Source organism: Aricia agestis, chromosome 10, assembly GCF_905147365.1.
Source record: "Aricia agestis chromosome 10, ilAriAges1.1, whole genome shotgun sequence".
Taxonomy (NCBI): domain Eukaryota; kingdom Metazoa; phylum Arthropoda; class Insecta; order Lepidoptera; family Lycaenidae; genus Aricia; species Aricia agestis.
This window is the reverse complement of record NC_056415.1, coordinates 677,736-690,866: the sequence shown is the minus strand read 5'-3', so window position 1 is coordinate 690,866 and position 13,131 is coordinate 677,736. Positions and strand designations below refer to the sequence as shown.

The following is a 13,131-nucleotide window of genomic DNA, read 5'->3' as shown; positions in this document are numbered from 1 at the left end:
AAGCTTAGCTACCAATTTAAATTTAGTCTCAAAAGAATCCTCCTTCTTCAAAATAATGCACTTCAGCTTAAATAACAGATCTTTAAATGAGTTTTTCTTCTTTTGTTTAGTTGACTGTTCAGCCTCTCCGCTTGTTTCTGACAAATTATCCGTAGATGATATGTTGAGTTGTCTTGATGTGATGAGATCTTCATCAATCTCCTCGTTTAACTTCTTCTTCTTTTTTCTTAATGTAGATTTCTTTAAATTGCATTCCTTTTGTAAGCTTTTCCTGGTTGAGACTTTGTAACTTCCGCAAATGTATGAACAAAATCAGATTGAGTAGGTATATCCAGTGTGGGGATTTGCAGCATATCATTAACAAAATCTTCGGAGACTTCACGATTAACATCAGCATTAGGTTGATACGGAGGTACGTATAATGTAAGTGCTCTCTTATAGGAGCAATTAAATTCAGCCATTAAATCGCGTAGTTTCTTTTCTTTTTGAAAAACGGGGCAATTTTTGGACAAAGCTATGTGGTTACCGGAACAATTAGGACACTTAAATGTAGATATTTCGCAATTTTCATGGTCCTTTCCACAAAAAATTAATTTGCCCTAAGGCAAATTAATTTTTTAGACGGGCAATAATTTCGTACATGTCCATATTTCCAACACCTGGAACATTGAGTCACCGGGAATGTATATGGAGTAACTAAAACTGGGTTATTATAAATATGAACATATCTGGGTAAAGACGATCCTTTAAAACAAATCCTTACAGTCTCCGAGAAAGTCCATTTACCATCAGAATTTTTGTATTTCTCCCGCCGTATACCTAATATCTCATAAGTACTAGTTAGGCATTCCAATATCTCCTCATTAGTAAGTTCCAAATCTATATTTTTAATAACACCGTACGATCTATTCACCTCCATAGTTTTTTGGCAATTAATATTATTATTCCTTAAGAATTCACATTCAATCAGTTTATCTGCGCTTTCATTATTTTCAAATCGAATTATCGCTTTGTAGGTATTTAGATATTTAATTATTAGAGGGGCTGATATTTCGACTCCCTAGTCGAAATATCAGCCCCTCTAATAATTTTCTTACTTCCTCTCGTAACTGTGTACCAAACTTCAACCTCGTCAATTGGCCTATTCCGTTTTGTAATGCGACTTGGTGATGGCTGCTCAGACGGAATAAAGCAAGTACCTATTCATCGAATTTTGCTCGCATTGAATCACCCCTCTCGACTCACTTACATTATTTGACCTTTCATTATTCTGCATTAACTCTTCAATATTCATATTCTCACTTTCATAGATAATATCACCGCATATATCGTCCGAAACACTCATTATTACGCACGGCCGCGAGCGCCCGGCTCGTTGCCGAGCGAGCGTAGGTAACGCACAGTAAAAGGTTTCGATGTAATCGCGCAATAACAAACAACGCGTCTAACACGGACCGATGTTCGCATGCCACCGAATTCGCATTATTTAAAACATGATGGGTGTCAAAGGCATCTGATCAGGATTTCTTTGTTCCAGTCTTTGGTATTTTGAAGCGGCTTTCGCCCTGTCAACGACGACTGATGTCAACGGAACCTGATTTATTGCTTTAATGTTAATAAATCAAAATCTTTACTATTCAAATTGTTCTTATTTTTTTCTTTATGTTTTCTCTTCAGCAACAGCTTTATGTATAATTGTCTCTATAAACTTTGAAACGGAGAATCAAATGCGAATTTGATTCTCCGTTTCAAAGTTTATAGAGACAAAAGAATGTAATCTTTTCGCTTGCGTCTAACCCTAAAACACTTGCAATATTATAATTTATATTTTATTTTATTCATAGATAATAATATTATGTCCATAATATAATGAATATACATTTTATAAAGTCTGTATAATAATAACTCCATCGAAGTCGCTGGACCGTGTACTTATCTAGTAGGTTTGATTACGGCCAAAATCTATTAATTATACTCTATTATACAAGATAATATATTATCTTAGTAGCAGACAAAACAGCAGCGCATAATTCCAAACGTCAGAAATGACAACTCGCTCGTTTTTAAAAATCTTCATTTCAGGCATTCAGGCATATTTTCGAAGCGTAAATGGTAAAACAGCATTTCTCGGATCAGTTAGTCTACATCTACACTACTATTATAAAGAGGAAAGATTTGATTGTTTGTTTGTTTGTCTTGAATAGGCTCCGAAACTACTGGACCGATTTGAAAGATTCTTTTACCATTGGAATCCTACATTAATTCTGCTGAACATAGGCTAAATTTTATTTTGGAAAAAAATAGGGTTCCGTAAGATATTTGGGATTTTCGGACGCAAGGTGTAAAAAATCAACCAGAAATGATACTTTTTTCGCGTACGCTGCCTAAACTATAAAAGATAGAACCATAAAATGTTCTAAGTAATTGTAGATCTTTTAAATATCTACCAAAACTATACCTATCTATGTTAAGTGAGGCACAATAACCATTTTTTTATTAAAAAATCTTGAAATGTTTTTGGACTACATTTAAATGCCTTTATTTTACTCATGGCATTAATTCTTATCAAAATAAATTATTTCATTACTAAGTAAAGTTAATGTAGATAATATTTGGTCTTTGAATGTTTGAAATTGGACGTTTTGTTTTAATGTTATGGCGAAATTAAAATATTACGATTTCTTCTGCACGTTGCGAATTGGGCGTCGTCAAGGCGCGCCGCGCGGGTGTGCTCGCCCAGAGAGTCCACGTAAATATTAATTATTATTACCTCGATCATGGGAATCGCAGACACAATAGATTTATAATATAATAGTTATGCGACAGCCGGGTGCCGCTTCATTGATGGGATAATATTATAGTGCTTCATTAATTCATTACGTTTTGAATGACTATTATTTTTGATTGCTATTATAATTAATTTCTATAACTATAAATCAAACATAACACTTAAAATATAAAAAAATACGATAAAAATGTGTATAATAATTATAATATAGTAGTTACAGGCTAAATAGTGTAAACCATTTTTATGTTCTGCTTAACATAAAGATTGACTAAGAAATAAAGATTGAAAAAAAATTATTTAAAAATCAATGTCCACCCGTGCGAAGCCGGGGCGGGCCGCTAGTAATATTATAATAACAAAGCGTTATCAAAAAACCAGCTCTTTTTTTGGTCGACTAAAACACGCATTACTGTCATATTTGACAGGGAAACAACATTGTTCGGTTCGCGGGAAGCATTTGCTAATGTAAATTAATTTTTAAACCCTTTTAACCCTAAGTAATCTGTCTCACTTATTTATGTTTCAATTAATAACTTTGAATCACAACACTGACAAGGCTTAAAATGGCGGGGCTTATGAAAAGAAATTAAGGGCACGCTGAGAAAATTTTATGTATGTCAAATTACCTACTAAAACTACAACAAAACATAAATATTTGCACACACACACACACTCTGTAAATAATTCGACTGAAATCCGACATTTGGCATGTGCGTTATATCAGAATACGAGCTTTTGTCCGCGGCTTCACTCGCGTTAAGAAGTATTATTATATACAAACTTTCCTACAGTATTTTAACCCCTTGGAGGTGGAATTGATCAAAATCCTTTCTTAGCGGATGCCTCCGTCATAATATCTACCTGCATTTCAAATTTCAGCTCGATCGGTCCAGTGGTTTGGGCTGTGCGTTGATAGATTTAGCCGTATTACATTACGGCTAGCTGTTTTAAAAAACGGCGCCGTTTTGTAATGCGGCGTGTCGACGTTTAGCCGGATTGAATGCGGCTGCATAAAAAACCGCCGGAATGCATTCGGCGCTATACGTCATTCAATACGGCTAGCAGTAATGTTATAATATGCTACAGACAATGACATAAGAAGTGTTTCTTATGTCATTGGCTAGAGACTAGTCGCCTTTTTGACAGTTTTAGTTTCATAATTTCTTCTTCTTCTTCTTCTTATATGGCGCTCGGATTTTTAACCATGGCCAGTGTCAAGTAAAATATGGCGGGGAAAAACATATTTGTAAAAAGTTTACAAAATTTAAAGTCATTTTTCCAGATTATAGTCAAGTCGAAAGTCTAGTAAAAGTCTAAAAAAAGTAGTCAGTAAGGTCAACGAGTCAAGTCATTTGTTTTAGTAAAGTGGTAGACCCTTTACTAAAACTTTCGATGGAGTTTTGGAGGGAACACAAAATGGCACGTTTCTTGAAGTTGTATCACTTGCCCACACTTGTGCACGACATCGAATATTTAATGGTTAATATTCTACCAACATTATACATTAAAAACCGAAATAACACAATTTTAGGAAAATAATACAAAATCACAACGTCACTCTTTCGTATCCCCGGCAAAAAACCGTTTCATAATTTGTTTCTTAACACTCGTGGTGCTGCCCGTGTCACAGATTAATATATGAAAAGTAATTAATTGCGTATGCCATTTAAAAATTTGGTTTGCAAGAAATAACAGCTAATAAATCATTTTGTCAGCATACAAAGATTTTGTTAGCAATAATTAAAATCACGTATTCTGTAAATAATCATGACAATGGTCAGCAATTTAAACACATAACTGGCAGCGAGTTTTATTATGTATCTGCAAAATAAACAGTCACTCGGCAGAATAATTACTTGGTCGGATACAAGATTATACATTCGGTCAGCAGAGAAAACATTTCAGTATTTTATTTCATTTCATTAATAATTTATTTTATTAATTAATAAAGACTTAACAGAAGGCCTATTTACCACGGATACCGAAACGGGGGGACGGGGGGGGTGCAGCCCCCCGCCAAAACAAAAACAAACACAATCCATAAAGTCCCAAAGTAGGTTAGGTTAGGTTAGAACTTAGACCACAACACAGAGGGAGCCGAGCGAGCGAAGCGAGCGTGCTGCGGCAGCAGCCGGCGACCGTCATAAAACAAAAGGGGGACTCGGGGGGCGCAGCCCCCCGCCAAAACAAAAAAATAAATCCAGAATTTTTTGCTTATTCTCTGAGTGCTTACCAAAATGTAATGAAGGCCACTCATTGGAGCATTGTTTTATTTTGCAATCATGGTCACCCTTTAACTTACATAGGACTACGATGCGGCTAAACGTGGGCCGCCTTATTGAAGAACGTATCGCAATTACAATCCGGCTAAACGTCGACACGCCGCATTACAAAACGGCACCGTTTTTTAAAACGGCTAGCCGTAATGTAATACGGCTAAATACAATGTGCCTGCGACATATATATAGATTGTCAGAAACATCGAACAAAACTTTTTGTTCACAGTATGTGCTGGTGCTACCGTCTATCGTGAAAACATTGCAGTAATACGTCACATTCATCACATTTTCGTCGCGATCAAACCGCCTATAAAACTAAGAAACATACAAGTAAAAATCCTCACCCTAATATGTATCTAATATTTTTATTACAGTACGACAAACTTAACACGTCTCTTTAGTGTCATTTGTAGTTACTTATGTAAAGTCATTTCATTGCCACAACGCGTTAATATCGAATAGCATGTCAACCACGACATGAATTTCGCTATTTGGTCCCTCTGTGGTAGCCACAACGCGTCGCCAGTTTTCATTAGAGCCACGAATTTCGCCATGTGTATGTTAACATTCATACTACATTGTGCGAAAAAATACATGTGGCACTCGGGGACTGCCGTAGAGCATAGCATTTTTCATCAACTTTTCATCAAAAAATTCTAATTAGCATTAGTCGTATGCAAACAACACGCGAGCACCACACCCCGAGCCGAAGTCTGCGGAACTGAAACGACGTTAAACGCTAGGTGGTTTTCGTTACGGATTTTCTTGATTGACGCTTAAAGCCCGCGATAAAAGCTTACATAGCACTTACAAGTCTCTATCATCGTTGAGCGCGGCGTAGTTGAAGGTGCAGCAGTGTCCCTCGTACGTCTTGATGAGCGAAAACACGTCGACGCAGCGTTTGCGTTTGCGATTGAACGAGCAGTACAGCAGCAGACGCTCGCAGGGTTGATGCACCTTAACCGTAAAGAAAGCCTTTTATATAGTAGTAGTATAGTATAGTCTATACGTGGGAGAGCCATGCTTCGGCACGAATGGGCCGGCTCGACCGGAGAAATACCACGTTCTCACGGAAAACCGGCGTGAAAAAGCGCTTGCGCTGGGTTTCGCCGAGTGAGTGAGTTTACCGGAGGCCCAATCCCCTACCCTCCCCTATTACCCTATTCCCTCTTAAAAAGCCGGCAACGCACCTGCAGCTCTTCTGATGCTGCGAGTGTCCATGGGCGACGGAAGTTGCTTTCCATCAGGGGACCCGTTTGCTCGTTTACCCCCTTATTTCATAAAAAAAAGTCTATGCCAGGAGTTCCCAAACTCATTTTGTCTACTGCCCACTTTGAGAACAAATTGTGTTTTAGCGCCCCCATTGTTTCAATTTGAAATGCATATCCAGATGAAATACATCACTCCCCAAGCCTCTACACAGCGCCCCCATTTTTTTTCTGGACCCCAAACCGCCCCAACGCCCACAAGGTGGCGTTATCGCCCACTTTGGGAAAGGCTGGTCTATGCTAATTATAATATAACTAGCTGTTGCCCGCGACTTCGTCCGCGTTAGTATAGTAGATCACGTCCCAAGTATTATTTATTGTACAAAAATATTCAATGTACAGCATTGACTTTCCTACGATTTTATTATATTATATAGATGTTCCGCGCGGCTTCGCTTGCGTAATTTAGGAATTTCACTATGTCCCTAAGCGTGGTCTATTCTTCATGTTTGCCAAATAACATAAAAATTGCTCCCGTAGTTCTTAAGAATCTTAATATAATAAGCAATTTCATATAATTTCCCCAGTTTTTTCCATATTTTCCTCTATTTCTTCGCTCCTATTAGTCGTAGAATAATAAAATATGGCCTATGGCCTTTCTCGATAAATAGGCTAACACTGAAATAACTTTTCAAATCGGACCTGTAGTTCCTGAGATTAGCGCGTTCAAATAAGCCCTTTCAAATAATTTCCCCCCGTTTTTTCCACACTTCCCTCTATTTCTTCGCTATTATTAGTCTTAGCGTAATAAAATATAGCTTATAGCCTTTCTCAATCAATGGGCTATCTAACGCTGAAAGAATTTTTCAAATCGGACCAGTAGTTCCTGAGATTAGCGCGTTCAAATAAGCCCTTTCAAATAATTTCCCCCCGTTTTTTCCACACTTCCCTCTATTTCTTCGCTATTATTAGTCTTAGCGTAATAAAATATAGCTTATAGCCTTTCTCAATCAATGGGCTATCTAACGCTGAAAGAATTTTTCAAATCGGACCAGTAGTTCCTGAGATTAGCGCGTTCAAATAAGCCCTTTCAAATAATTTCCCCCCGTTTTTTCTACATTTTCATCTATTTCTTCATTTCTATTAGTCTTAGCATGATAAAATATAGCCTATAGCCTTTCTCGATAAATGGGCTATCTAACACTGAAAGAATTTTTCAAATCGGACCAGTAGTTCCTGAGATTAGCGCGTTCAAACAAACAAACAATCAAACAAACAAACAAACTAACAAACTCTTCCGCTTTATAATATTAGTATAGATAGTATAGATATACAAGATGTAATAAAACGAAATGATAAACACTATGGTAGTGTGAGTTCCGTGTATAAAGATGACCGTAAAAGTAGCAGCGCTGAAGTAACATTTTTTTTATGATTTGTATGAGCAAATTCATGACACATGGGGCGCTTGCCCAAACAAAATACCACTTTTTTTTTCACTGTGAACTCTTTATAAGGAACACATTACACATCCTCAAGTATTATCACTTAGTTTTCTTACACCCTGTAGAGAAAAAGTTACTCGTATGTTTGTTTGTATCTAATAAGCTCTGAAATTACTAGGCCGACTTTGATAAAATTTGGCGCAGACAATAGACATATAGTAGACAAATGGAGTATATAAATAATAAATAATATTATGTCCCTTACTAGGATACGTTCTATCGCTGTAAAAATGTACGATTTACGTGGAACAATCAACGCCTTATCCACAGAATCGAAGCAAATTTTTCTATTCCTTTGTTACTGTTAATAGACATCGAAGTTCATGTATTTAATAGGTCTAGGTTTAAAGAATTTATTCTCAGAAGACATACAGTCACTTAAATGAGAACTTAAAACTAAAGTTACATTTTTTTACAATGGTCATATTACAGTAATATATAGATACACAGTAGTATAAGTTGTTTTAATAATATTTTGTGTTCCACCAACAATATATTTCATATTTGCTTTAAGGCGAGGATAAACCCCAATTTGTTATTTCGCGACTTCCGGTTTACCTAGTTCCAATATAATAACGAAGTTTTAAAAAATATGAGGTATAAAGCACAATATTTAAAATACCTTAAACCATAAACATTTTAATAAAACGTAATACTTTGGCTGTAATTAATTTACAAACTCACCTCCGATAAAAATCTATTTCATCGAAATATAAGTATTAACTAGGATAATTATACATTTTATTTGAATAAATTGTTAGTAAATCTATATTAAAAACTCTTTAACCGAACAATTTTGTTTCTTAATGTTTATTTCCAAAGATATTTAAAAAAAACATGAAAAATAGAGAAGACCCGCTCGCGGTGAGTACAGTTTTATGCTAAGCTAAAATGAATCTTATTGCGATGCGCATACGCTTGGTCTTTGGTTGTGTGCAAAGTTATCGTTTTGGATTGAGATTAATCCCCGCCTTAAGAGCTCACCTGATTCTAAAAATCAAACATCGTCCTTCTCTCTTTACACTCACGCCCGTCTTTCATATGCCAGGTGAAAAAGGACGGCGCGGAAAAGACGAACTATAATGATTATGAAAAAAATGTTTTGAGCAAATTTAGGTTTTATCAATACCTTTTCAGATATTAAAAAATATTAAAGAAAAGACAGCAAACTTCGAAGGTCCAAGCAAAAATGTGTCTAAAGCAAGGTTTTTTGTAAAAAGAAACTATCGAGCATTTTTTGAGTAATCGTGTTTTCGTCTTGAGCATTTAATCTTTATGAACTGAAGTTACTTGTGTCAAAAAATCAGTTTTCTGGACCTTACAGATTGATGAGATCTAGGTTAATGTATGTAGTCAAGTTAGGGTCATATTATGGGCTCTTAAGTCAGTTTAATTACTATTATTTTATAAAAATATTAAACTAGCGGGCTCGATTTAATTTAGTCCGTAATAACGTTAAATATTCATTATTTTCATCAATTAAGACGTGTCTTATAGGATTTCATAAAGGACTCCTATTATTATCATACAAACGATAGGAGCTGCGTAATAAATTTCGTAATTAACTTTAATATTAATAATTGTATCATAAAACAATTGCTTAGATGTACTTTTTTATTTAATCAAAGCCATTTTAGACAATCTTCTTAAAATATGAAATTAAAATTAATTGCTTAATGTGCTTAAGAGCTAATCTCGAAAACAGCTGAACCGAATTAGCCATTCTTGTTTAGTTGTGTCAAAACAAAACAATATTTTTTCGAGAAAATACACAATCAGGTCACCGCATCGACGACGATGTGACGTGTATGTAGACGACATTTTTGTATTATTACTTTGTGTTATTATTTAACGTTATTATGATACGTACGATACGACACAGCCTACTGTAACAAACTGGACTATCTGACATAATGAGGTCAACATAGCTTCATGAATACGCTTTGAGCCTTATATACGAATAGGCCGGCTCGACCGGAGAAATACCACGTTCTCACAGAAAACCGACGTGAAACAGCACTTGCGTTGTGTTTCGCCGAGTGAGTGAGTTTACCGGAGGCCCAATCCCCTACCCTAATCTCTTCCCTACCCTCCCCTATTACCTTATTCCCTCTTAAACTGCCGCCAACGCACCTGCAGCTCTTCTGATGCTGCGAGTGTTCATGGGCGACGGAAGTTGCTTTCCATCAGGTGACCCGTTTGCTCGTTTGCCCCGTTATTTCATTTTTTTTTGAGTTTAGGGTTTTCCGTAGGCTAATTCTATTTCTAGACTAAAGCTAGAAATTTCACAGCACTATCGGAACTCTGCGTCACACAATAGACCTGAAAATCCACGAACCCTCTTTTGTGATTCGATTTGATTTTCGGATATTCGTGTACAACGAATACTAAATCAGAGCCAATTTTTCCCCAACTCAGGGATTCCGGCACGTATGAAGCCTAAACACTGGTCATGCACCATCGAAGAAATTATTTCATAGGCAGATAACGGATCTGCGATATTTAGTCGGGTTATGTTATTTGAATGTAAGCCGGGATATGTCGTAACGTAACGAACCAAATAACGTAGGTCTGCTATTTGCCAACGAATCAATTTTTTTGATAGTACTTCACAGGCTAACACGTAAACATGACTACAGTAGAAATGCGAAGAAATATATTTACCATGAGATCTCAAGGAGAAAAGGATACATTTCCGTTTGACAATCTATCTCATTTCCTATTCTACCAGAAATAGAAACTCTTTCTACCTCCTCCATAATAGTGTCCACAGAGTAGTAATGTCGTTTTAGAATATTCAACATGTCGGTGAGGCTTGCCACGTCTTGTCTCAGTGTAAAGAACCGAAGAGCGGGGAGGCCGGCGAAGAATTGCGAGATCTCTTGTTGAGAGCGGTTGTAGCTGCTCCTGAAAAAATATTTGAATTTGGAATGATTTTGAATTTAAATTTAAGAAAACTATTCTCTTATTGTTATAGAAAAACTTTTTAATTTGGAATGATTTTGAATTTTAAATAATATTCGAATGTTCTATATCTACAATTTTTTATAGTAAATAATAATTATCTGAAACTGTTTAAATTGAGGAGCCAAAAGATTATGGTTTTGTCGGTGTATGTCGTATTATATTTATTATATTGTCATAATTAATTTTAAGTTTTAATTTGAAGTCAAGATTGTACTTAGTTAATTATTGTAATTGGGGTAGCCTGTTGTAATTTACTTTAATAAATAAATGTATGAGTGTTCTGCAGCATCTAAGCTACTGATTCTACTTTAATTAATTAAGGTGTTGTGCACTAGCCATTAACTGGTTTGGTAATAGCTTGAAATATTTCATTATTATACCTACAACAGATGTAAAATTTTGAATATAAGTGTAAGCAATGAAAAAGTAACAGGTAACAGACTTTCTCACTTAGAATAATATTATAGTAAGACGTAAAGATGTTAAATTATTACAGTATCTTGAAAATGTTCGTCGTCTCCCTCATCGACACCGCATTGAAGTTACAGATGCTGACCGCCGGGAACGGCACCTGGCCTACCTTACAGTTCGCGTCGATCTGGAATTATGTAGAAATAACACAATAGCATAAAATATAATATAGGTGCAAAATATAGGCTGTAGAGTCATTTGATACGATAAAACGATAAAGATTTCATGAAGAAAGCAATAAATTTATTTTTATGACATTATTTCTTCAATGGCGTCTTACGGCCACACTCAGAGAAATTAAATGATTTTTTTACTTTAAGTTAATGAATAATTTTAAAGAAAACGTATGGAGATTTAATTATTTATTTAATTAAAGCTAAGAATTAAATATTAAGCCGGTGTTTGAGAGTGCAGCCATAACATGATTCAAGTGTTAATTTACACTAGATGTTAGGTATTCTGGTCGCCGTGCAATAGTCTTGCCTCATAATTATAATGCGTTATTATAAAAGCCCTAATATAATCAAAATTCCTAACTGTTGGAAACGTAGTCTGTTACATCAATACCTTCAAAGCATATTCTAAATGCCACCAATAGGTATCAAATCATAAAGATACGGGTGCATGTTGCTTAAAATTAATTTTATAAAAATATTGCCAAGTAAATAAAACTTGCTTTGTCTTAAATCTTGTTATAATCCCAAAGATTTTAGAAAACCGGTAAATCCCTGGTATAAGTAACGTTCAAGCTCTGTCGTGTCTCAGTATAAACATTAAAATTAATCGTTTGTAAAGTACAACAACCCAGGTTTCTTATATACTTATACAGAGTGAATTTTAAGTGGGTTGAAGTGGGGTAGGATTGGTCGGAATTGCTGAAATGTAAACTAGAATTTGCGCATAACTCCGTTTGTAAAAAGATAAAAGATAAAAATTGTTTATTTTTTACACAACTCAACACATAAAAATATATTAAATTGGTGCGTGAACTGGAGCCAAAGCTAGGACTAGGTGGAAAAACTACAGTACTTCGCGATAAACGTACTTTTCCCGCGATTAAAACTATCCTATGTACTTTCCCGTGGCAAAGAAATTATATTATAGAGAATATATTATATATTAGATGCTAAACATCATGAAAAATTTCGTTGCACATTATCAGTAAATTAACAAAAAAACTTTTCCCACAAAAGAAAAAAATTGTACTGAGGAATTTGATTTCAAAGACACGGCGTTAACAATAAAGTTACCGTTTGATTAAGTAACTTTTTCGCATGGTATATAAAGTTAAATTTTTAACCGCTATCTTAAATGTTTCTGTTTAATCTGTCCACCATCTTCATCTTTTATTAAGGTTTTTCTTACCCTCGTAACAATTTGGTCGCTATGATACCGATGGCTGATCGCGATGAGGTATGACATGGTAAACAAGAGGTTTGCCATCATCAGAACACACCAGGGGAAGGTGGTGCGACCCTTCAGATGGTTGGTACCGTGGAGGGTCGTGATCCTTTGGAATATGGAGAGCGGTGCCATCTTGTTTTGCGAATTTAGCACAAAATTGTCTTCTTCTTCTTTAATTATGGGGGCCTCAGTAAGCTGACAATATTTTGAAAGTGGTACCAGAAATTTGTTTTTGAGGTTATTTGATACGAGTTTATTGCTTCAATGTTAGTGTTGATTGGTTAGTGTTTGACGTCAGTCAAACGCTTGTGAAAAAAAAGAACTGTTGAAAAGTTTTAAAAACTCGCTCTGAGTCCGTGAATTCTTACACGAACCTTATACATTGGTATAAATGTCACGTCAGAGAAAAATACGGTACCTACACTTTTTTCGAATTTAAAGTAAGTTTGCTCGCATTAGAAAACTCAAAACACGAGAATGTTAAAAAAATACTCGAAAACCTTTCCAAA

The 13,131-nt window shown here is 35.5% G+C and overlaps 1 protein-coding gene across 1 annotated transcript in view; it reads right to left on the bottom strand.

Moving 5' to 3' along the window:
- Positions 1–11,289, bottom strand: part of LOC121730846 (sodium channel protein Nach-like) — a 37,450-nt gene extending 26,161 nt beyond the window's left edge. The window contains exons 1-3 of the mRNA XM_042120036.1: positions 11,242–11,289; positions 10,531–10,687; positions 5,879–6,024 (exon numbers count right to left, since the gene is read on the bottom strand). Of these exons, the coding sequence (XP_041975970.1) occupies positions 5,879–6,024; positions 10,531–10,687; positions 11,242–11,273 (335 nt within the window). The 5' untranslated portion in view covers positions 11,274–11,289. The remainder of the gene's footprint in view (positions 1–5,878; positions 6,025–10,530; positions 10,688–11,241) is intronic.
- Between the last annotated feature and the right edge of the window lie 1,842 nt (positions 11,290–13,131).